The sequence below is a fragment of the Phasianus colchicus genome, chromosome 2 (genome assembly GCF_987193195.1).
Source record: "Phasianus colchicus chromosome 2, bPhaCol1.hap1.1, whole genome shotgun sequence".
Lineage (NCBI taxonomy): Eukaryota > Metazoa > Chordata > Aves > Galliformes > Phasianidae > Phasianus > Phasianus colchicus.
This window is the reverse complement of record NC_143437.1, coordinates 106,001,960-106,027,266: the sequence shown is the minus strand read 5'-3', so window position 1 is coordinate 106,027,266 and position 25,307 is coordinate 106,001,960. Positions and strand designations below refer to the sequence as shown.

The window sequence follows — 25,307 nt, the reverse complement described above, 5'->3', positions numbered from 1 at the left end:
TAAAATGTGGTTATCATTACAAAATTAGCAATAAGTTGTGCTCTGGTGAAGTGTGGCTACATCCTGGGAGCTTTTCTCATTTGTTCTGGAGCAGAAGTTTCTGACTCCAGTAAGAGCTATTTTAAATTAAAACCCCAGAATTGAGTGTAGTGACAAGTGTAATTATTGTGCCATTTAATTCATTTTAGCCCTGCAGAGCCAATCCTTTGCCATGCAGAGTCAATCCTTGCCATTTCTAAGCAAAACCTTTGTTGTGCACAGCGGTAAAATGCCTACAGGAAATTAATTTTTGGATTAGAAGCAGCTGGCTGCAAGTTAAGCTCAGGCAAGACCTGTCTCCATATTCCATTGGAATCACCAGCCTTTCCCCACACCTTCTCCTGCCCTTTCATCACAACCTCAGACTGCTGCTCGACTCCTTAGTAACCTTGTGCAACCAGTCTGCTTCTAAAGGTATTTCTGTACTGTCTGCTGGTCAGTAAGTGTTCACCCCATGCAGACCTAGCAGCAGTGGTTTATGCCATTGCTGTCTTGTGGTTGAACTTTGTTTTTCAGACTCCTCTTAGCTGATGGACACATCTGTATCTGAAGCTGAAGGTCCAGCTCCAACTGAAAACCTGGGGAGCTATTTCTCAATGATTCAGACTGCCAGGGGCACAACAGCTCCATCTTTGAAGTTCCTTCACTTGTCCCAGTATGTTTCTAATTTTAATGGATTTAATGAATCAAGCACTGTCCACCTCAGAGTGAGCTGTGGTCTCTGATCCTAAGGGCAGCTGCATCCCAGGACCATGCCAGTCATTAACAGCAAGACAAAGTATTTAAAAGAGAACATGAAGCTTCTGGGAGATCTAGCAAAAGGGATGCCTTCTACAGTTTGATCTTCTTTAGAAATGCTTCAGCACCTTCCCTTAAACTGACGTTCTGTTTGAGTGCCTCTCTTTATTCCCAGTGTGTCATCCAGACAGAACCCTGCAGTGGGCACTGTTCAGACATGATCATTAAAGCCACTGCTACACGTTTTATGTGGAAAGAACTCTATTATAAATAGAAGAAGTGTTAAACATAATTCTCAGTCAGATAAAAATGTTGTGAATTTCAGACTAGGACAAAAATAATTAGAAATGGGGAGGAGAACGCTGAGTAATTGATCAAACCTATTCCCACAGCAAGTGCATGATGGATTCCCACTGTTAAGCTTATTTTCCCCCTCTTCTTAGTGAATAGGGCTGCTGGGAAGCACGTAACCCTTCTAATGCAAACAGATTTGGAAAAGGGTTCATTCTTTCCTTCTTTTTCTCTAAATTAGTGATAGGCAAGTCCTTTTGACTCTTTTACAATATTGGTATGAAAACACATCACAGTATCGTGACACTATTATACTGGTTTGGAAAGGAAAGGTTATTGGTAGATTTAAAGCAGTATGTAATTAGTACATATTTCCCTCCTGCAAGGGGAGGGAAGATACAAGAGAGTTCCTGCTGAGCAGATTAGAAACTTCAGTCTCAAGGCTGTGTTTATGCTGGGGAATGGTACACAATGCCACAGCACTAACTTCATAGATGTTATGGTGCCCACCACTCCTGCCCTTTGGGGTAATGTCAGAAAATAGGCCCTAATTAGAGTAAGCAGTAAAAAAACAGTACAGATATAAATTATTTTGGAAATAGTGATTCCTACTCCATTTGGGACTTCAGTTAAAGCCAGAGCATGTATACCCTCTGCTGGGTTGTGTATTTTGTGAACTTTCAGGAAATCAGTGGCATTAATCATGTTGTGCAAGTGCTACCCACCATCAGTGAGGATGTCAGAAACCTGTCTTTAACGGCAAAACATCTTATTCTGTGCCTTCTTGTAGGAAGAGAGAATTGATCTTTCCATATCAAGCTAATCCTTCCATGAAATGAGGAAATAGAACAGGCTTCTATTAGAGCTTGGCTCTGGCAAATTGTTGAGGTTGTCCAAATGAAGGGCACGACAACTCATGGATACTTTAGATCATGGTCTTTGAGATTCATTCCCAATCTATACTTCAAGTAAATCTCCAGTTGGCATTTATGTTGGTTGTAGTGCCTGTGCCTTGGAGTGCCTGTGATTCCAGGCACTTCTTGTGGTTTGTTACTTAAAGTTGTCTGTGTCTTTTTGTCTTCAGTGTCCATCTCTGTCCATAGGCATATATACTCAGCAGGATGTTCCTTCTTCCTTATGACTGTCTCAGCTGGAACAAAGACTTACTTGTCTGCAGAAATTCCTAGTGGATTAAATTCTCCTGGTCCTAGCATCTCCAGTGGAAATCTGGAGCACTTCAATGAGATCTAGGATTTTTATTATTAAATTATTTAGCATCTCCTGTTTTGAGATAAAATTGCCTGGAGTAATGGGAGAGATACGGTCCATTGAAGGAGTATGTGACAGCAGGTCATGTTCTAACTTCTCCTGTTGAAGGCTCATTGTTTCTAGTAGTTAGGACCTTTAAACTACAAGGCAGTCATACGTACTAATTATGATAGTGCTTCTTTAGTCCACAGGAGCTAGCTAGTCTCCACCTTTCCAATTTAATGTAAGAAACAACTTCAAGAGAATACAGACTAGCACAGCAGCCGCACATAGGCAGGACACCAGCTGTGAGTGAGGTATAGAGCTGCTCTGCTTGCTTTTGTCATCTGCATATGTTACCACTGAAGCAGCATTGAATAGATTATTGATTAAACATGTTGAATTCCACTGAGCCACAAAGAAGTTTTAGAAAACATGATAGAAATAGTCCACTTCTTGCTCTCACTCTGGTAACAGCAGCGCATTAAAAACTGACTCCCTAGGAGATCTTAAAACAGCTCATGCATGCCACATTAGTGCTGTACAGTGGAAGATTTTATAACTGTGTCACACAGTTGTAAATCATATGTCTTAGGGAAAAAGCTAAAGAACTGTAATTCTCTCAGAAAACGTGTCCTTGACAAGTACTGCCTTCCATCATGCAATTGAATTCTGTTTTTTTAGTATCTTCAAAGTAGCAATTGCATTATATCACAAGTTCATATTAAGACTAGCTTCAGTTATGTTTTCACATGTTTTAAATGTTGGAAGTCCTGTGTTAGAGTTACAATTTCAAGCTTAGAATTTGGGTATTGGAATTTTTCACTTTTCCATGCCTACTTATGTCCTCATTGGTTGCTCAGAGAGACTGTAGATTTGGTGCCATTTTGGATACTTAGAGCAAAAAATACACATGTAGATTATCTGAACCTATTGATTCAAAAATATGTATTTTGAGTAGTTGCAGCCTCGTGACATTTTCAGAAATAAACAGTCAAATCTGTGTCATCCACACTGCCAGATGGGATAGAAAAATTCTCTTCTAATAACTTTTTAATTTACCGTGTGCGGTTTCATTGTACATCTCTAGCAGAGTGGTTGACTTAAGTTTTCTTTTTTTTTTCCCCAGCATATTTTAAAATGTCCTCTGGTTTAATCCTATTTGACTACTGATAGTTCTTCAACTTGTTACTTTTCAGTATTCTTATTATGCATTGCTATTTATTGCCTCTTTTCGCATTACTGTTTTTGGGCTTTGATTCATTGGCACTAACACATGTGCTTTTAACTAGGATGGCTGTTTGCCCAGTGTAAGTTCTGTTTCGTGTTTGGCAATTCATGGCTTTTGAGGCATCCAATAAGATATTTTCGTACAAGAATCATTTTTTGTTAATATTTCTCACTTAGATATTCCCAGGCAGCTACACTGATGCTTGCATTATAGTTAAATTGCCCCTTTGACAGTTCCAAATGTGTATCATTGGCTAATACTATTTTCTCTTCTCACAAGGTAAATATAACCACATCATGACCACTGATACTTAGATGTATCAGATTTTTAGGCTAGCAATTATCTTTACCAATCGAATGAGCTCCAGCACTGAATGTTGGATACCATTGGTGTCCATACCAATGATGGATGCTCTACTTCTATTAGTAAAATGTTAAGGTCATTATTTTTTGCTGTCTGCATGACAAATCTGGTCAGCCCTTCTCTGATTTGCCCCCTGCCCCAGCCAGGCCACCCAAAGCAGGGTGCCCATGTCCAGGGGCTTTGGAAGATCCCCAAGGAGGAGTCCCCACTGCCTCTCTGGTCCTTGTGCCACAGCTCCACACCCAGCACAGAAGCACTTCCTGATCCATGGATCCTACACCGTGTCATGTGTCAGACCTTGCATTTTTGATCCACACACCAAAAAACAGTAAAAACAGTATTATATTATGTGTTGTATTACTCTGTGTGAGTAAAAGTACATTCAGTGCGTGGATTTTTCCTGGAACACCACCAGTCTCATTTTTCAAAGTCGGTGCTAAAAGTACAAGGGGAAATTGAGACTTACTAGGTCTAGTAAAGGTATCAACTAAAAACATGATCACAGCCCATCTCAGCTTCTGGGTAGGCCCTAATGTAAGCAGCCTGCAGTTCATATTGACCTGTCTCTGCTGACATAAGTGGAATGCCCAATTGCCTGCCATTTCACCTTACAGGTCCTCTTTGGTTGTATTAAAATGCAGACCCTTGTTTTTCCACCTTGCACTTAGATAGAAAAAAAGATGCTGGAGAGAAAAAAGGGTTGCAAGGTAGTGTGTTTGCAGGAAGGGACATTTGCACAGATTTAGCCAAGATACAGTCTTTATGCTGCATTCCTGCCACAGTGAAAAACAAGCTGACATTTGGGTTACCTTATGATACCAAAACTTAGACATCTTGCCTTCTTTACAAGATCTGATTAAAAATAAGAGGTAATGGTTTTGCCTTGATTAAATTTGTTATAAAAGTCATGCAGTAATGTGTTCAGATGAAATAGTATTGCTCTGTAGCTTGATTAAGGTAAGTCTAATTGGGGGGTTAATTTTCATCAGATTAACTGAAAATATTGGATGGGGGAAGGAAGGAGGGAAAAGAAATCTGTAGCAGAATTAACTTTGCTATAAAACAGCTTGTCTGGACTGCAGTGTGGAATGAGAGATGAGCCGGCCACCTTTGTTCTCAGTAGGCATTCCATATTTTCAACATTTCTCTTTTCAGAACCAGATTTCTCTTATCTGGATGCTCTGGCTCCTTATCAACCTTTGGCCATGAAATGTGTTTACTGCCCCATTGATACAAGACTGAATTTTATCCAGGTGTCTAAATTGCTCAAAGAAGTCCAGGTAATGAAGTCTTGTTGCCTTTTCTTACGTTTCTCACACATTCATCTGAAATAAATAAGTTGATTGTGACTGTTATGTTAAATAATGGCAAAATAAGATAACACACAGGTTTTTTCTCTATAAGAGAGCACAGAGAATGACACTTTTCCATTATTCTTTCTCCTGCTTGTTTATATTAGCCTCTCTGTGTCTGATACAGTCTTAATATAAGGTGTACCAAGCGCAGATCATCCTCTGTGCCCTCAGCTTTAACCATCTCCTCCATGCCTGTAATTTAATACTGCACTTGATCCTTGCCATGATTCTGGCATCACTGCTTTGGAGTCTCACTCACATATTACTTCCAAATCGACTACTTTCCTCATTCCATTTGCACAGTCTGTCCTTCTTTGTCCAGGAAGAAGGGCAGAGCTTTCAGGTAGTCTCTGCTTCTCCCCCTTGGCTTTTTTTGCTTTTAGTGGCCTCTCCTTATCCATCCTATTTGTTTCTGCTAAAATTTGGTTTCTGACTCATGACATCATTAAATTAACACCCCATTTTTTTTCTGGCTGAGCTTTTCCCTTGGATTTGTCTTCAGCTCATCACACATACACAAAATGCATGTTCTTCCAAACCTCTTAACAATGTCTCAATCATCTTATCCGCTCATTCTGTGACCTGGTTTGTCACTGCACAACTGGTGGAAATTACATTGCCTGTTTTTCTTCCTCCATGTAACTACTGAAGTATGCTGTTCCCAAAGCAGCTGGCAGAAACTCTGTCATATCCTTTGGCTTCCTTAAATCCTGTGGTGATCCCTGTGGTAATCAGCTTGTTTATGCTTTGTTAATGCATTGCTGACAGGTCGTGAAAATTCAGAGTTGCCTATTTTGCTAATGTTTCTGCAGTCTTGTGTTTTGATGTGTTTGCCTCACTCCATGCCATTTTGTGATGGTCTACACCACTGCTGTATTTGCTTCCAATTTAGATGACAAGCATTTGGATGAACATTTTAATTTTTTTCTCTCCTTATGGCAGCTAACGTGACTGCTGATATTGATGTAGTGCTTAAAGATACAAATTCAGGCCTTGTTACTCTGGGCACCGTCTGTATAGAAAGTAAATACTGCTTGTTCCCTGGACTGTTTGTTTCAATCCTGATTGGATCTTCCGGATTTTATCTTTTTGATGTTGTTTTCACAGAGTTAAGTTAGCTTGCTAACATCAGTCTGCAGACCTCCTTATGGCAACAATTACTGATGTAGGGCAGTGGCAGAACCAACCAGGCATTTCTGTAAGTCACCACAGTCTTCTTTTCCAGCCTCTCCATGTAGTTTGCCCGGAGCAGTACACTCAGCCACCACCCTCCCAGTCTCACCGTACAGATTTGATGATAGACTGTCAGCCTCCACCAATGTCCTACCGCAGAGCAGAGGTCCTGACTCTTCCCTATAAACGACGCTATGAGAAGATTGAAATCATGCCAGAAGTAAGTAACAAAAGGTGGGGAAAAGATGTGGCTTCTGCTCATACTTCGAGCTGTATTTTAGTAGCCAATTTGACTAGACATACCCTGCATCTGTGATTTACTGTTGACTATGAACACACAAAGCATTTTTTGTCAAGTAGAGTATTAAGAAAGCATTTTTGAAGGGAATTTCATTCTGTAAATTAAGAAGAATTGGAGAAAAACGAAACATGATGGGCAAGTAAAAGGTATCTTCAAGTTAATTGTCCTTTGCAGGGACACATCAGGTCTCCAACTGCAGAACAAAAGGCAATCTCTGCTAGCCAGCTGTGAAGAAAACCAGTCATTGCCTAGTTAAATATGGGTAAGCAGAGACACTGCCGTTTGAATTAATAGTACAGGGCCATGGAAGGGATTGAGAGAGATTGGGAGTTAGTAGCCAGGGCTTGTCTTTCTCCTTCCCCAGCTGTACCTGCTGTGAGAAATACCCTATCCTTTCAGTAGTAGTATTCAGCTGAATGTTAAAGACACTGCAGTAAAATGGTGTATTTGTGTTAGAACAGTTTCAATAAATGGTTAATTCCAATGGACTCCCAAAATCCAACAGGTAATGAGTTGCTTGTAGCCATCTATAATGTGGACTGCTTATGGCTGCAACATCTATTAATAATTTATTAAGCCCATAAATTTGATACAAATGTGCTCATAATACAAAAGGTGATCCATATTCTAGCAGATATGATATTAAATATATATTTTTAACAATTCAGTCAACACAGAGGTGTCCTTGGATCAAAGATGACAGTGGCTTTTTACAAGAAGGTGTTACTGCCCTCTGGATATTGAATATACAAGTCTGCTTTTCATCAGAGAGCCAGCATGCAGCCTACCTGCTGTTTTGATTCCTCTGAAGCCATGGGTTTTTCCTTAAACTGTGAGGTTGTAAGTGAGGCTTTATATGTGAGCCTATTCCTTCTCAGCCCTGTGAAATGGGTGGGTATCAGCTTCTCTTGCAAACAGAATGCAGATCAGCACATATGCTAGAAATGAATATTTGCCAACCCTCGTGCATTGTGGAGTTCCTAATATAGGAGAGAGTTGTCTACATCATAGTTATGCTGGTGCATGGGTTTCGTGCTCTGTCAGAGTCCTCCTGGATGATTTGCACAAGTCCAAATATAAAATGCAACTGAAAGCAGAAAGGATGAGCACAAAGGCAGAGTTTCCTGGCAGAGTTTGTTAGTCCAAAGGCACTGCTATGCTCATGGGGCTAAAGCATCAGAAAACGACTCAGTGGTTCTTTTGCTGGGCTGGCTGTTTGCAGCAAGATCCCTTGCACTTGAAGCTCAGCAGGCTTTGTGGATTCTGCACCAGTGAGAATATGCCTTCTATTTCTCAACTCCAGATCTCCTTTTTGTGCCGTTTCTCTAAAGTGAAAGGATTCTTTTTACAGATTGTAGAAAAAATGGTACATGGAAATAATAGTGCTTCTCAAAACTGCTGGGATGTCGGAGGAAGGGTGCATGGTAGACAGTGTGGTTTTCACTAAGCTGGGACTGGTTTCAAAAAAGCATGCAGAAAAGAAAAGCAGGTTTCTGCTGCATTCACTTTAACTCGGGGTGTTCAAGCAGAAAGATGCATATATAAGAATATTGACAGAAACTGCCTGTTTTCTCCTCTATCAAATACGTCCAATTGCTTTCATGCAGGAGTCCTAGCTTCAAAGCTGTATGTCTACTCAGGGAATGGAAACATCTCTGGTTTTTCACATCCAGGTATTCCCCCTAGGTTCCAAAGCTGTTCTTCTCAACTCAATGCAACAAGCTACTTCGTGTATAATGGCTCTCCTAAAAAGGTTAAGATGATATAAAAATAGATCAGAAGGCTGTTGTCCTGCCACACTGGGGCACAGTGAAGGGAGGGAAGTACTTCCTTCCCGTAGGGTGTTCTTTGAGAGTTAGAACGTTTGTGATGAGAGCCAGGAAGTGATTCAAGGCTGTTAATAGGATACCATTCCCCAGCACTGAGGTATGCAAATCATCCTCAAAAAGAGATCTTGATCTTTTTTTTCCAAGGGAACTTGTTAGAGGAATAGTCATGCCAAATTTGTAGTGATCACAGACTGTCTCCCTGAACAATCTTTTTTTCAGCAGGTGTTCATGGCATCACTGTCTGAGGCTGATTTTTGCTTCCAGCTTGACCTGCAGTGAGATGATAAGGCAGAGGAGGGTTGGGATACTGTCTCCCACCCTTTCTTGCTTTGGTCTCAATCTCAGCAGCATAGCTGAAAACTGCTGAGAAGTGTAACTACGTATTCTCTCCTATTCTGTACAACAGTCAGTCCTAAAGGATTGGTGATTTTCAAGTAAATAAGAGAAGGATGTCTGTTTTCATTCCCTGTATTATCTTTAATGCTTACTACCTAAATAAACAGTGGTGCATTCTTACCTCCTGAATAATTTTTTTGTGCTAGGCTTGCCTCATTTTCTCTCCCAGCAGAAGGGCCCTGTTTGACTGTCCCTTTGTGCAGTGGGATCATTAGGACATTGGTATTTAGAGGCTGATATGAATAGGCTGTTGCTTTCAGGCAGGGTTTACATAGTGGTAGCAAAAAAAGTTAGCTGTAACTCCCCTATCTGCTGGGCTGGTTGTGCAAGTCAGGATTGCAGATATGATCAATGAAGTTCCCCAGTGGAGACCATTTACTGCTTTATGTTCCTTTTTCTGTAGTTTCATCCAGGAAAACCTCTTTAAGAGTGCCTGAATACATAGACTTTCTGTACTGCAAGGAAAGGGCATTTGTTTCACATGGGCTACCACCAGCTCTGAGGTTGTGAAGGCTTAGGTGGCAGCTGGAAATGACATGTCAGGGCTCCTAGCAAACCTTGTGAAGGCTTGTTATTTGTCAATAACACGTTAGCCAAAAATGAAGTCCTGACCAGGGCCCTCTCCTAACATCTGCAGTCCTTTTTCAGAAATAGAGATGTGTTCAAGGCTATGACTCAGTTTTTAGAGCTTTTGCAAACCAAACAGTTGGCTCAGCATGGTTTCAGTCACTGCAGACTGACAGCATGGTAGTGTGAAATTTCCTTACCAGAACTATTTCAGTGGTTCAGATTCTGGCCTGCCAGACTCCTGTAAATGTAGTGATGGGGCTGGAGCTTGTCTGCATTTCAATCACTTCACCAAAGAGCCAGGTCAAAGCAGGGCTGTTGTATGATAATGAGATTTACTTTCAGAGCAGCTTTTGTTTAGAGAGAGGTTTTAACAGTCCCAAGGCACCAGGCTGAAATGGCTCTCAGAGGTATTACAGAAGCCTTTACACTTCAACTAATTTGTTCTTTTTAGCATTTGCTTTTCACTTTAAAAAATAATTTTTTAAAAAAGACTGCTTCCTGGAAATTGGTAGGTATTGTCTGTTCACAGGAGAATGATGGGAAAATGGAAAACACCTTCTGGAGCAAACAGATAAATTAAACAGTAGTGTTTGAGCAAATAATGTGCCTCCTGTTTAATTAGAGCCGAACAATGGTGCGGATCATTTGATTTCAGCAGCAGACTGACTTCAGTGAGGGCTGTGTTTTTAAAACATCCTATTTGCAAGTTCTTCAGGACACAGGCCAGTACAGGAGAGTGTGAATGTGCAATGCACATTCCAACATGAAGTGAAATTACAGGGAACTGGTGCAGAGAAAACAGACACTTGGCAGCTCATTGCGGTTATGTAGGTTTCATTCTGTCCTCCTCCTGTCCTGACTTCTCTTTCCACACATGACCTTGCCAATTTCTATTTAAGAGAAAGAGTGGTGAAAAATGGCTTCCATCTTAGCTCTCCAGTTTCCCATTCCAGGCACTAAAAAGTTTGATTTCTGTCTTTCTGCAAGCCCTCAACTTATTTTGGTGACCTCACTTTATCCATTCTCCTGACTTCTCTCTTCCTTCCCCCCCAGCTTTTTCTACTTGTATAGGGGTGCTGTAGTCTCATTTATACAATAAATGTGCTTTCTTTCTTTCTTTTTTTTTTTTTGCTGCATCTTTTTCCTGCTTAGCCTCATCCACAGACTGTTCTATTTAGATTCAAATGAAACTCAAAGCTGCTTTTCTACTCCCTACCTGGATTTGCCTGCCCACATTAATATCTAGGTTTGTTTCTTCATTTTTGATGTCTGGCTGTAAGGTAACAGTCGTTTTTAATGAGGTACTCACCTCTTTTCTTCCAATAAGCTTCAACAATGTCACATTCTGACCTACAAACTGGTTACTATATTGTAAATGTTTTGATTGATGCCCTTTATATCTTTCAGATGACTCATCTTTTGCATCTATAAGCTAGTTGCCTTTGCTTTGAAGGTATTTTGTATCCTTGCTTGCCCTACATGTCATTTTTCATTCAGGTTTGGGGCTAATTTCTTCTGATGATGATTCCAGCTTCTACTGTCCTCTTCTGAGTGCCTCAGACAATTGTTTCCTGCCTGCTTCCAGGCTATGCAGCATACTGATGAAGTGCTTCATTAAACAGCCATAAATCTACTTCATTATACTTTGTAAATGGCTCCTTAAAACTGTCTCTAGGCACAGTATAAGCAAAAAGCTAGAGGTTAGCTTTTATGCTGTGACATTTTATACCTGCAATCCCACCCAGGATTGTTTCCTGTTGGTTGTTCTATGTCTTTCTGTTTTTGTCTCTGTGGTTTGGGATAAAGTTCATCATGTTGATCTGGAGCCCTGATCCATTAGTGGGACTTTTCAGTAGTGCATAAGTGCAAGCAGCAGAGATAGAGATGAGAGCTGCCTGCTCCGTGTGCATGGAAAAGAAGGGGTTTGTTTGATTATTCAAAAACACAGGAATACCCCTTCAGCCTCCCCTTTATTTCTCCACCAGATTTTGACTCTACTGAAGACTAAATTTAAGATAAAGACTTGTGCAAACAGTATCAACAACTTTATGTATTTCTGGCATGATCCTTCGTTCACTGAGGTTAATGAGACTTTACAGTGTGCTGCAGAGATCTGTCGCAGACCCACAGGGATGGAAAGGGTTCAGGTTATTTAACGACCCAATCATCTCATTTAAAGCACTTGAATTGTGTAAAATCTGAGGCAGGAACCCCAACAAGACATGATGCTGATAACCCACTAGTTTTTAGTTCTGGGATGTTTGCTCTTCTCTGTTGGAAATGCCCTTGTTCCATTAAACCTTGTTAGAAAGATTCCCCAGGTAATTTCTGTTCTGTTGCCCCATGGCTTACAGGATGCTTGTTACCTTGTTTAATATGCTAGTTGGTTCACAGGCATGTTTGAATCTCTAGACCTTTCTCATTTTGGTGCAATTGTACAACCACATATCTTTTTGTTTCCTCTGCAGGATCAAATACTTGCAGACTTCCTGCACTCAGATTCTGCCTGGTTTAGCAGATGGTACAAAGCCAAGGCTGAGCCTGTGTGATACGCTTGCCCACAGTGTAATCTCTTGTGCATTTCTCTGTCTGGTTTCAAGTGATTTGACAGCAGAGCTTCTGGCACTTCAGTAGTGAAGGGATAAGAAAAGGCAGGGAGGTAGGAGGTGAGGTAGATTGTCTTCCTTTCCTGACACAGCCTTCCAAATAAAACTGAGTGACAACATGAAGGCAATGGTTTTTTCTTCTTTTTTTTTTTTTCCCACAAAGCAGACTATACAGGTCCTCACTGCCCGTAAACAAAAGGTTATAATACAGATTTTAAGCATGTGGAGTATTTCTGTTTCTACTGAAGATATACTGGGAGAATGCTTTCTCGTGTGTAATGGATATCAGAAACTGGTGTGAGGTCTGAGGTGTGAGGGGCAAGGCAAGTGGAAGCTGAGTCAAGTTGTCCTTTGTTCATACTTTGCTGAAGACAACTTATTCTAAAAACTTCTGTGAAGCTGTTATCACTCAGCTCAAATGGACTCCCTCTAAAGGTCTTACAATCTTTGCATTTCTTTAATCCTTGGGACAGGATATTTTTCTCTCATGTGTGAATTGCATTCTTTTTAGGGACTGTGATCTAGATGGGAATTTTTTCACACCTGGCAAGCTCCAGGACTGTAAGCAACCATTTCCACCTAGAAGTACCCTCATGGGTTACATGGCCAGAGCCCAGCTGCAGTTCCTAATAGTGTTTAAGATGTGCCTCATAAGAAGGCAGGCACCAGCTTCCAATTGTGAAGACTTGTGCCCCTGCTGTTCCCACTAGAATGCTATTCAGAACTCCACAGTCTCTGCTGGCTGGAAACATTCTAATTTCTAGCCTACGCATATTCATGGCTGATCTGCACATACTTACTTTCAACATCATGTTTTAGCATAAATAGATTTTCTCTTTTGTTGGTGTTTTCCCTGTAGTGTTTATGTGCAATAATCAAATTCTGCTTTTAGATTTCTTTTGGATTTTCTTTTTACCAGGCTAAACAAGCTGAGATGATTCAGTTTTCTTCTTATAAAGCAGTTTCTCCTGCCCTAATCTACCCTTCAGTATATCCTGCTTAAACATAAATTACCCAAAATTTACAAGTAGTTCAGATGAGATCTTGCTGAGCCCTATGTAATAACAAAAACTCATCCTTCTCAAATTACCAGATATTTTCTAGAGATGCATTTTGCTTTTTCATGACTGTGTCACCTTTGCGACTTTGTTCTCCTGGGATGGACTAAAAAATGTGGACCCTTCACCTCTGGCTTTTCCAGCAGCTGACTGCTCACAACCAAAGTTCTGTATGAGCCCTGTCCATGGCCTTGCATTTCATGCTACTGAGTTTCGTCTTGGTTTTCCAACTCAAATTCTTGAGGTCATCTAACTCTTCCTCTATGATGGCCTGATCTTTCCAGTTAAGAGTGCCTCTGCAAAGTACTGAACACTCTCTTGTTCTGTACTGAGGTCATAAGTAAAAACTGGATGCTGGTAGGCTCCAGGCTGAGCCTTGTGCAGTTGCAGCAGCAGCCCAGTAGTTGATACCTTTCCTTTCACTTTCCCCATCTTAGGGCTGCTGAAGAAATCCCCAGTTCCCGTGTAGTGCCATGCCCAGTGCATTGTGAGGTGCAAACTAGGGCCAAGGAATGTATGACAACTTTATTCTTTTATAAGAATAATGTCTAAGGATTTGCAAGGTGTTGAGTTTATAATGCATCTGTCCTTCCCAGTCGGATCACAGCTCTATTTCATGCCTTTAATTTCTCTGTTTTGATCCAGAATTGCAACTCTTGGTGCTGATTCTAATGCAGAGATGATATACATTTCTGTACAGTTTGCAGAACTGGTAAATAGCACGTTTAATGCTGGTGTAAAAAAAATCAACTGTGCTCCTTTCTAAATGTTTGTGCTATCATCTGTTGTACACATCAGAGCATTTCAAGTCTTAAAACTTCCAGGGATTCTAATTACTGGTAACGGTGTTCCTGCTGATTTCCCTTCACTGTAGGCCTGGAGGGTGAAGATCCAGCTCATCTCTCTCAGCTATTCAGCCTCAATTTGTTTTTAACAGTAGGAGTTTCAGATCCTATCATTAGTCATTGTTAGCTCTTCATTGCCATTGGGAGACTTTTTTGCTGGTGACCGAAGACAGTGCCTGAACAGCAGTCCAGGGGGAGTTGTCCTTGAGGAAGGCTTTAGCAGAGACTTCAGAGTGTGACCTGGTCTGCGTGTGTTGTCCTTCTGTATAAACAACCATACTTTGGCCAGCTGCAGTCTTCAGGCTCGTGTGATACGCATCAAATCTCGTTTCCCTGTGGGAAATGTAATCCTACAGGAATGTTTCAGATGCAGTTTATGGTAAAAATGTTTTTTTCCTGTTAGGATGTAGATGGGGAGCTCTGGTCATAGAGAACTTAATGTGGCTGTCCAAGGCTCACGTGGCTGCACTCGTAACCAACACTTGTAGTTTCTTACAAGTGAGAGTTAATGACTTGTGCTTTTTGGTTAGTCACTATTTTAATCTTTGCTTAACAGGAGGTAATTTAAAAATTGAAATACGCAGTACACATCACACACAAGTTTGTCTGAAGGCAGTCCAAGTGCTCATCCATATGCATGGACTGATTAATGTGCTGTTAGTGCTCGGTGCCGTGCGGCTCTGCCTTCGTGGCTTTCCCAGTGCCATTATGTGGCATCACACTAGTGATAATGGCTGCAACGAAGAAGCACTTATTCTTGCATAGTGGGGGGCTTTTCAGTCTGAAAGACAAAGACATAACAAGATCCAGCTACTGAAAGTTGGACAAATTCAACCTTGAAATGAGACGTGGTTTCCAAGCTGCAAGGAAAATTAAAGTTTGGAACAGCTTGCAAGAGGAAATGGTGGAGTTGCCACTGCTTGGAATGAAGACAAAATTTGCTATCTCTCTGAAAAAGGTTTCTTTAATCCAGCATTTTGGAAGAGTTCTGTGACTTGAGATCAGTTGAAAGGAATACAGCAGCGCTGTCTGGTGTTAGTAGGTGAATGGCTAGGTGTGATTAAATGACCTTTTTGGTTTGGGTCAGTGGATTTCTATAACAAAGGGATTGGCAACAACATGGAGAGGGCTGTGAGATGAGGCAGTGGCTTAGAGGAGATAAAATTGGACATCTGTCTTACTGTCTTTTTGACTGTTAATAATTAAAGTGTTGCTGCTTACCAACTGTGTGGTTCAAATGTGCATAGATGTTAATACCGAAGTATTTCAGAGGCAAAAGGGGACTTTGATTCTGAGCACCTCTTTGTTTCTTAAGGGTCTTTGTCTTTGCAGTGTTTATCATTTTGCTGTATACTCTTCTTCATTAGAACCTATTTTCTATCAGTCCTCCTCTGGAATGTGGTGGGAGTGGAAAGTGCCTTTGACCATACTGAGTGCAGCATGTCATCTGCTGCAAGCTGTACTGGTTTTAGTTCCTAGGAGAAATCCAAAGCAATGATTATCATTGGTGGTTTTTTTTTTTTTCATTCTCTCAACCTTCAATAACAGACTGTGAAGGCTATATTCAGATTTCCTGCTTTAAAGGTTTTAAACAGAATCCCAGAGAGAGAGCTGTGTGAGTTGCTCCATGAAACTTTGATTTCAAAGATTCACTAAGTCCAAATATGTGCAAAATTCAGGAGATTTGAATGCAGCCTTAAAATGTCAGTGTTTTTCCAACACAAACACCTATCCAGTTGTTTTATTTCAGGGAGGTGCTCTCAAAATGAAGGCTGCATCTTTAATAGTGATAGGTAAGATTTTCAGACATCGTTAGAAGTTGAACTGTGCTGCTGCTGAAGCTAACAGAAAAGCCTTCTCCATTTTTTGATGGCAAAGGATTAGGCCAGTAGGAGTGCTCTTGGACATGATGTTCACTTGTTTCCCTGTCCGCTAGGATTAGTGCTTTGTAGTAATGCAGTAATTGCCTACATGATTGAAACTTCCATCAGGCACGAGTACTTGCAGTCAGGTACTGCTCCCTGAAGTTTCTTGGAAAGTGGAACGGTTCAGTTGTTCTGCTCTGTCACTTGCCTGTTTTGGATCCTGATGAAAATGTACTGCATGTCTTTTGGTAAAGAATTCAATCTTCCATTGCCTCAAGCACACTTTCTCTGAAATAGAATATACCATGCTTTTCTAAAACCCATTCAATTTCTATTCCTGCTTCATGCATCTGGCAATCTAAAGAGAGCTGGCGTAGCCTTGCTGCCAGGGCAGTGGTGATAGCTGGGACTCCAGAGCTCTGCACCATTGATGCGTGACAGTAAGTAGATGAAGTTTTCAGAGAGCTCCTTTACCATCTGGCTCCAACTGGAGGTGCCATGTGCTTGAAGCTAAAGGGCAGTGGAGTTCAGATGAAGATCGTCTTGTAGGGGCACTTTCTACTTGAAATAGGATGATGGACTGGGGGGTTTGGGAAGAATAGCCAACACTCTTTGCTTGTTAACTGTCTTCACAACTGAAAAGTCTTTCCACCCAAGTGGTATGAAGTGTGAGCCAGCACTTCTGTTTTGTGAGGCACCTGCAGTGTTTCCTCACAGACATAGAGCACATTTCAATTGTCTTTGTCTTTAGGGCTGCAGATAATAGGAGCATGCTTTACTGGGAGTGATGATTGGAAACTGCTGGGGCTGCTGGCCCTACATGTTGATAACTATTTGTTTAGGACTAGATTCTGGCTGCAGTCATAGACAGCACTCCGGGCACCTGGTGTCCAGTGAGTTGTCAACTAGAATGCCTTCCAAGAAAAGAACATCACCTTCCATGTTCATGAACACCCTTTTCTGCAGAGTTTCTTCGGAAGAATGACTGGAAGAGATGCTTCCCAGCTGCCCAACTTCTGCAAGTCTCAGCAGGTGCTGTCCTGCCCACTCCACGTGTACTGCCAACCCCTCAGTGCTGAGGATCTTGGAAGGTTGCCACTGAAATTTGAAATTGCAGCCAAGCCTAAATTTTATTTTTTTCAAATGAGAATTATATAGAAGGCAGTGGAAGAGTTCTTATGCAGTGTTGTAGGGAAAAATGTCAAACCAGTCAATAGAGCCAGTGTGTTTTTAGGACAAACTCTTCTTCGAACTGTTCTGCAGCCTGAATGCTGCAGCACTAAGGAGCTGAAAGGAAACCACTCTGATTAATGTTGTGTATCGAGGTAACAGAAATAACAAATGCTACTGAGTTAGATTGAGTTTTACTGATCAGAATTATTAATAAAGCAGTTGGTGTTCTTTTAAACGAGATTTCTCCCTAATTGCCTTGTTTTGGAAGACTTGCCCTAGTTGCTGTAAACCTTTCATTGCTCTGACAACATAACGTTCAGGAACTTAAGATCCAGAAGGAGGGATAACCAGGTAAGAGGAGCACTCTGTCATTGTACCAGTGGGTTTGTGTTTACAGTTCATTAGTCCACGTTTAAAAATATCCTTCTGCCAATTTAAATCACAGCTGGATTCATACGAGTTTTGAGATTATCACTTGCTGAATAAAATCCTTCTTTTGCTTTAGCTTGCAGATTCGCTTGTGCCCTTGGAGATTAAGCCTGGCATTTCCTTAGCAACAGTTTCTGCCATGTTGCATACTAAAGACAACAAGCATGTTCTGCAGGTACAGTATAATGGGAGAGGGAGAAAAATATCCTTGCACAGGGTTTCCTGCCATCTGGGACCCCAGCTGTACTCATGAGGCAACCCTTCTAACAACTCTTTCCCCACCAGAGCAGCATTCCTGTCAGATGCTTTGTCCTGGCATGTGCAAGTGAGGAATTACACTTGGAGGAGAGAGTGTGGTGCATATAAATCTCTCTACCCTATTTTCATTGGCCGTGTTCCCAGCTAAGATAAAAGGGAAAGCGAGATTATTCATGAAGAGAGGCTACACATCATGGCTGCTGTCTTCCATAACCTATACACCAGGATCAGCATCACCCGGCTTCTCACAGACTTAAAGTTGAGGGTCAGATGGGAAGGATGATCTAAAAGATTAGACACTTGAAGGGTCTGTGTTCTTTAAGTTGCTCTGTTCCCCAGGAATCAGATAGCACGTCCTTTGGAGTGAACTCCAAAGATTAAGTGAGGAGAAAATCCCTCTTTTTCTGCTATCTTCTTTACATTGCCATTGCAGTTCCTGGCATTAGTGCTGTACATGGAGATGATGCCTGGTGGAGCTGTTGAGCAGGAGATGCCTGGTCACCTTTCTCTGTTGATGCATGAAAGTGCAGGGAACTCAGTGAAGCCACATGTTTCATGATGCTGCCTGTCCCACTGGGCAGCAGAGCTTGGCTGAGCCCACAGCACTTGAGAAGAGGACCTGATATGGTCTTGTTGTTAGTGCAGGGACATGTTAGTGCAGGGTTAAAGATTGACATCAGTGCACAGCAAACAAGATACCTAATTTTTTCAGGTCAGTTCCCTAGATAACACTAGGCAGCTAGAAAAATTAAAGTATTAAAATGTGACAGGTCTGAGTCTGCTTCCTCCTTTATGTTTTGTTCATTTGCACAGGGAGGTTGTTGAGTCACCATCCCTGAATGTGTTCAAAAACAGTTTGGATGTGGTGCTCAGGGACATGATTTAGCAGAGGGTTGTTAGAGTTAGGGTAGTATGGTTAGATTGTGGTTGGACTTGATGATTTTTAATGTCTTTTCCAACCTGAGCAATTCTGTGATTCTCTACTCTGATTCCTGATGCCAAATTAACTTGGAGGTAGGCATAAACTTCAGGTAAACAGCATCTTTGCCTGAGAGCTCTAGAAAGCACAGAACCTGTGCGGACAAGCTCCAAAAACCTCATCCAGTCAGCACAGAGCCATGCAGAGATTCATGCATAAATAGCATCCTGCACGCACCTTGGTTCATCAGACTTCAGGATGAGTGGTTGTCTATGTAAAGTGACACCCTGTCTGTGGAACCAGAGCCTGAGCAGGCGGTGTTTCTTTCCCAGGGATGAAAAACACCCTTCCTTTTCTGTGGAAAGAAACAGATGGATATTGCAACAGCAGGTTCAGATATAGTGCTGCACACTGGGAGAGATGTGGAGTTGAGAGGAGCCCAGTCTGTCACCTGAAGTGTACAGAGCACAGCACAAGGCATCAGGACTGCCTCAGGCAGATTCACTGTGGTATACAGATGCATCTTTGGCAAATGGTCTTGCCAGCATTATGGAGACATTTTTTCCATCACCTTTTTCCCAAGGACTGAGTTGTTAGGTCACTGGGAAAGTCAAGTGCTGGTACATCTTCAACATAACTAGCTTGGCACAAGGCACGTGGACTTATTTTACAAAATAATTTCCTCACTGCTCTTATTCAGGAATCTATTCCTCATCTCCACGAAATGATCAGTACTCAGTTAAGAAGACTCCATGCCTGCGTGCACAGCATCATGCAGTGCCAAGTTAGCTCCCCCTCCCCCCATCTCCCTGCTAACAGAGGAGTCTCTCAGGGATGAGTTAAAGCAGATAGCTTCCTGAAGAACCTCAAAGTTATACCCAGATCACACTGCAGTGATTTTTCTGGCATTGCAGCATCTCTCGTGCCTGTCTGGATTCAGTTTTTTTCCTTATGTCTCATTTTTCTGAGGCCAGTGAGAATTAACCCATTTTCCTTGTTCTCCAAGTAGCTGCCTTGCTCTGAATTTGCCTGTTTCCCAGCATAGCATTTTTTAGGCTGTGATTATCATAGAATCATAGAAAGGCTCGGGTGAGGAGGGACCTCAAAGATCATCTAGTTCCACCCCTCCTGCCACAGACAGGGTTGCCAAACACTACATCAGGCACCAGATCAGGGCCCCATCCAACCTGGCCTCGAACGCCTCCATTGATGGAGCAGCCATATCTTCTCTGGGCAGTTTCAAGGCATTGACTTCTTCAGGGCTATTTTCATGGAAAATATTTGAGAGTACTCAAATGCAGAAAGCTGCAGCTCTGAAGTGAGTCACACAGAGCTTTATAGATGACAGAACTTTGATCTACCACTGCTAATTTGTTTCTATAAATGCTGTGCATGCAGAGCAGCAGTGTAGGCCATTCCCAGGGTCTTGTTTCCCCCTCAGCACTGCTGTGTTCCTCTTTGGTCACTGAAAACAATATCAATATTCCTTTTCTCTCTCATGTGCCTCTTACTCCATCTAAGTGATAATAAGCTGATGTGATACACTGCATTACTGTGCACCTTTTTGTCCATTAGCTCCCTCCAAAACCACCACAACCCCCCACCAGCAAGAAGAGAAAACGAGTGAGTGACGACGTGCCAGAGTGTAAGCCTCTGAAGCCATTGCTGAGTGGCTCCATTCCTGTGGACCAGTTTGTGCAGACACTTGAGAAGGTAATAAACCTTTGGTGGCAAGCAAGGTTCAAGGGGTTCTCTGCAGAGCTGAGAAATCTGCTGCTTTGCTAGGAGAGAGAGAAATAATTTTTGTGTGGCTTGAAATAGAGCAAGGCCAATGAGCTGTCGAAGTATTGCCAGAATATGTATCCCTGCAGTAAGAGCAGAGGAAATATTTCCCCATGGAAATGTCTTGGTGTAAGTGCTTGGTGTCAGTTATTTCCTCCTGGTTTCCTACAGAAGCTGGGCTTGTAGGGTTACTGGATGGGTGAATTTCCCACGTGTATCAGCTGATTTCCAGTACATTTCAACAGTGGAGAGGAGTTTTTAAATGCTGAAATTCCTAAAGTTCTTAAGTTCCTAAATTTGAAGTTCTTGATTTTAAGTTTTGTGAAAATGAGGAGACTGACTGAAGAATGATAGTCATAGAATGGCCTGGGTTGGAAGAACCTCATCCAGTCCCACCCCCCCTGCTGTGGGCTGGGCTGCCACCCACCAGATCAAGCAGCCTAGGGCTGCATCCAGCCTGACCTAAGAATCGTAGACTCATAGAATGCCTTGAGGTGGAAGAGATCCCAAGGGTTATCAGGTTCAAAGCCCCTTGCCACAGGCAGGGCCACCAACCAATGATGGAAAAACCTCCTGCAGAGCTTCAGGACAGGGTTCTGGTGGCCGAACTCCCAGGCATTGTATGTTACTGCCCTGTAGAGCCCAGCTTTCCCCTGCTTGGCCTCTTAGAGGAAATGGATAGGAAAAAGGGTAGAATTGTCTGTGAGGAAGTTTGCAGTGGGATTCAGTGGGTCTCTGTATCTTCTTGAGGCAGTAATGTCAGCAGATGTTCACTTCTGTACTTAAAGGAGTCTTTTGTCCTCTTTGCCTCGCAAGGTTTTGAAGTTGGTGATTGCTATGAATTGGTATAGTGGAAAACTTTAGCCTCCCTATGCTGTAGTAAATCCATCTGTATAATGAGGGTTATATTTCATTTATCCTGTGAGGGTTTTCCTCTGTTGATCCCAGAGATGCAGAATATCTGCAGTGCCACTCTGTATTTTGCAGGCATTCTTTCTCTCTCCTCCTCCCTGAGCTTACATCTCTCCCTGTTACTTACATTGCTGTAACATCTCTCTCTTTTCCTCTCTCCCCATTGCTGTATCCAGCACGGCTTCAGTGACGTCAAGGTGGAAGACACAGCCAAGGGCCACATTGTGCTCCTCCAGGAGGCAGAAACCCTCATTCAGATTGAGGAGGACTCCACACACATCATCTGTGACAACGATGAACCTCTTAGGGTGAAGCTGCGTGACTTGGTTCTTAAATTCCTGCAGAAATTTTAGCCCATGGACACCACACTGCTCTGCAGGGAGAGCCCTCAGAGCACCAGAGCAAAGAGCTTTTAGAGGGTGACCCCAGAGAGAGAGAATATCCGCATTCAGAAGCCAGAAACCACCTTTTCTTCATGCAGAAGCAACTAAGTATTTTTTTAATATCTTTATATATTTTTTATTTAATTTTTAGCCAGTTTTGGAATACTTCAGAGGGGATTCCTGTGCTGTAAAATTCCTTTCTGGAATCTTTAAGGAGATACAGATTGCAGAGTAAATAAATAGAGTGTATATTTAGGAAGTCAGGGTGAAACCATATGCAGGTCAGATGTGTGACTGCATCTGTGTGATGCAGTCAATCAGCAGTGTGTGCCCCAGCCCTTTATCCAACACAACTCTGCAAGAATATTCGAACAGTAGACTCAGATATTAAGAGATGATTGGTTTTTTTTCTCCCCACTGTATCTTCACTGCATCCAGTTTTCTGTCTGTGTGTATGTTTCCCTGGATATGGTACAAAGAGGAGCATGGCAGAGATCATAAAAACAAAAAGAAAATGGGGACTATGCTGGGCATGGCCAATAGCTTCAGAGTGCCCAGAGCACCTTCATTCTCCTAGAGCAGAGCTTGAGCACTTCAAAGCATTCACTGATGTTCACCTCACCTCTTAGGACCGAATTTGTCCACCAAGATGTTGGGTCCCTCCATCATCAGTGGGAGAGGTACCAACAGGAGGCATTGCAATTGCAGGCAGAATGGTTGGTTGCCCTTCTGTGCCCTATTTGTCTGTTGGCTGTTGGTGCTGAGACAGCTCCATTCCCATCTCACTGCTTCCATTGGGTGCATGAGGCTAAGCAGCATGAATCTGGGACCCAGAAACCCAGCTGGGAAGGGAGGCATTCTCATGTATGTTAAAGCAGTTAAACTCCCCCTGCTCACGAAAAACCCGGGAGATTTAAGTGCCTCACATTTCTACCTTCCCAAAATCTTTTAGCCCCCACATTCCAAATTCCTGTTGAAATTCTGATAGCCCTCTCTACAAAGCCATCTGTACTGCAGACTAGGGGGGCTTTTCCCTTTCAAAGTTGTGTATTTGGAGCCTAAACTTAGTTAATAGTACTGCTTTTAAAAGTAGCTGATTGATTTCTTGGATTTACTGCTGTTTTCTTGTTTTCATTTTTTTTAATGGGATTGTTTTGTATTTATTTGGTGTTAAAAATAAAAAGTGTAGTAAGAATGCTGAGGAGAAACCACATTCAGTGGTTTATAAAAGCATCTGCTTGCCTGGTCCACATCCACAGGTGCGTAAATATACATATTTGTAAAACAAAACGTCTCCAGTTTACAGCCTTGGGGAGATTAAGGCAGTGGGAGAACAGCTCTGTAATAAAAACTGTTTGCTGTTGCAGTTTGCACATCATATTTCCTACACATTAAGGGTTCCTGCTTGATTGGTTGTGCAGGCTCTGGCATCTGTACCGTGGCTTTCTGTGTGTGTCAGGGGCATGAGAGCAATGGTATCATTAGGGCAATAAAAACCTGGTTGCAGAAGCATGAATCCCAATGAGAGTTTACAACATCTGTGGTAGTTCAGCTTCTTTATCATCAGTAGCAAATAGAATAAAAGAACTGGGCATATCTCACCTGGCAGTTAAATCTGTATAAAGATTATTCTGAACACATGAAGGCCACTGGACGTAGGCAGGGTAGGAAGGAGAGGGACACGCATGCCTTATAACAGGTGAGTCCTTGAAGTGCCTCTCTCCTTGTTACCCACTGGCCCCAATGCTCCAGAGACTTCATTTTGTGAATGTGCTAATTTGCATTTATAATTACAGAGGATTTAAATCCACCTGAAGGTCCCAGTGCCTCCGTCAGATGCTGTGACAGCTCAGCAGACGGTGCAGGGCTGTGTGTTCACCAACGTGAGATGTAACCACACTGTGTGTTTCTCTGACTGCAGGTGCATGAGGGCAGGAAGGTGAAGCTTTGCTGCAGTGTTGCAGTCTGATCAGCTGCGCGTGTGAGGGGAGAAAACCTTCCTCATGTCCCATTCAGAAGAATGTTCAGCTGTTACACAGCAGGTCAGGTTAGACATAGAGGTGTTCTAGCTCTCAAGATACTCAAGAAATCTTTAAATAGGAACCATGAGACAGCTTGTGTCAGCTTCAGTGGCTACTCCACTGGTGTATAATTGGGCCAAACCAACCCCAGTGCTCTGAGCCCTGTGGAAGTCTCTCAGTGCTGCCCAAATTGACAGAACTGTAGAGCTCCAGCCTAGTCCTGCCCCATGGATGATTTTGGACATGTTTCTGGCTTGCTGCAGTCCAGTCCAAAAACATTTTGCTTGGTTCACTACTGCTGTGATTGGGGCTGTCACACCAAATCCTGTAATTTGGGGCACAAAGCCATGACTCCTATCAGCCGTGCTGATACTTCATCACATCACTGGCAGCTGGTGGATTTCCAAAGGCCTCGCCACCCCTCCTGGGAAAAACAATCAATGGGAAAGTGTTCACGTTTTTCCTCTTGTCGTTTTGGACAGAACGTCTCACTGCTCCAGTCCAGCATCTGAAAACCAGTTTGTTTCTTTCTTAGAAACAGACAGGTTGTGCCTGCTGGAAAAATAAACATACTGAGGGGATCCTTCAGATAAAAATTTTAATTAATCTCACAAAATAAGCTCTTGTTCGTTCTGCACAGAGGAAGAAAAATAAATGGCATTTCTTCTGGCTGGGTCAGTGCTGCAGAGGTAACCATGGCAGCCTGGGAGGGATGCGAATGGAGGGGGTGGAATTAGATGGATGCCAAATACATTTTAACTAGAGACACGCTTTAGTGGACAGACAGCAGCAAAGGCACTTGGGTTTGGCATCATCTTCCTTCTAGAAGGAAAACATCCTGGCCACAGTGTGATGTTTGTTGTGCCATGGCCCTGTGCACATGTGACTTTAATGCAGATAGCATTTGCAGCTGGTAGCAGATACTCCTAGGTGGAAAGAAGTATATTATATTTTTATTCTATTAATAAGAACCCAAATAAAAACAACTGGAGCAAGTCATTCCATTCCAGGCTTGCTGTCTCCCACACCGTGCCCAGGTGCGTAGGCCAGCCCTGAGGTCACATCAGTGTCCCTTCCTAGGGGACATGAGCACAATGAACCAAGGGCAGCCTGCGTCTGTGCCCTGTGGGCAGCACACATCTTTGGGAGGAATGGGGCTTTGGTTTCATCCATTTGTATTGGCATGGGTGGGCTCACCCTGGGGAAGCTAAGCCATGTGGAATGGTCCCTATTTACCTGTCACATGCAGCCATCTGAGTCCATCTGTGATCCCATTCCTTGAGCCCCACCAGCTGTGCTTTTCTAGTAGGGCTAAGGCTGTGGCTGAAAGCTCTTTGCCTTGATTAACACAAGAAATTATTCCCCCACTGTTTTTCTCCCTTATTGCCCCCAGCACTTGTTCCTCACCTTGCCCAGAGCCCATAGGGGTGATGCCTCCATCCTGAGCCCAACCCTACTGAAAGATGCTGCCATTTTGACTAATTTTTGTCATTGTCATCATGTTGGCAGCTCAGCATAAGAG

At 42.5% G+C, this 25,307-nt stretch overlaps 1 protein-coding gene across 1 annotated transcript in view; it reads left to right on the top strand.

Moving 5' to 3' along the window:
- The window catches only part of INTS9 (integrator complex subunit 9), a 70,732-nt gene extending 47,602 nt beyond the window's left edge, over positions 1-23,130 (top strand). Inside the window, exons 13-17 of the mRNA XM_031603837.2 lie at positions 5,066-5,190; positions 6,491-6,658; positions 17,587-17,685; positions 20,263-20,400; positions 21,558-23,130. Coding sequence (XP_031459697.1) covers positions 5,066-5,190; positions 6,491-6,658; positions 17,587-17,685; positions 20,263-20,400; positions 21,558-21,734 — 707 coding nt within the window. The 3' untranslated portion in view covers positions 21,735-23,130. The remainder of the gene's footprint in view (positions 1-5,065; positions 5,191-6,490; positions 6,659-17,586; positions 17,686-20,262; positions 20,401-21,557) is intronic.
- Positions 23,131-25,307: the final 2,177 nt, after the last annotated feature.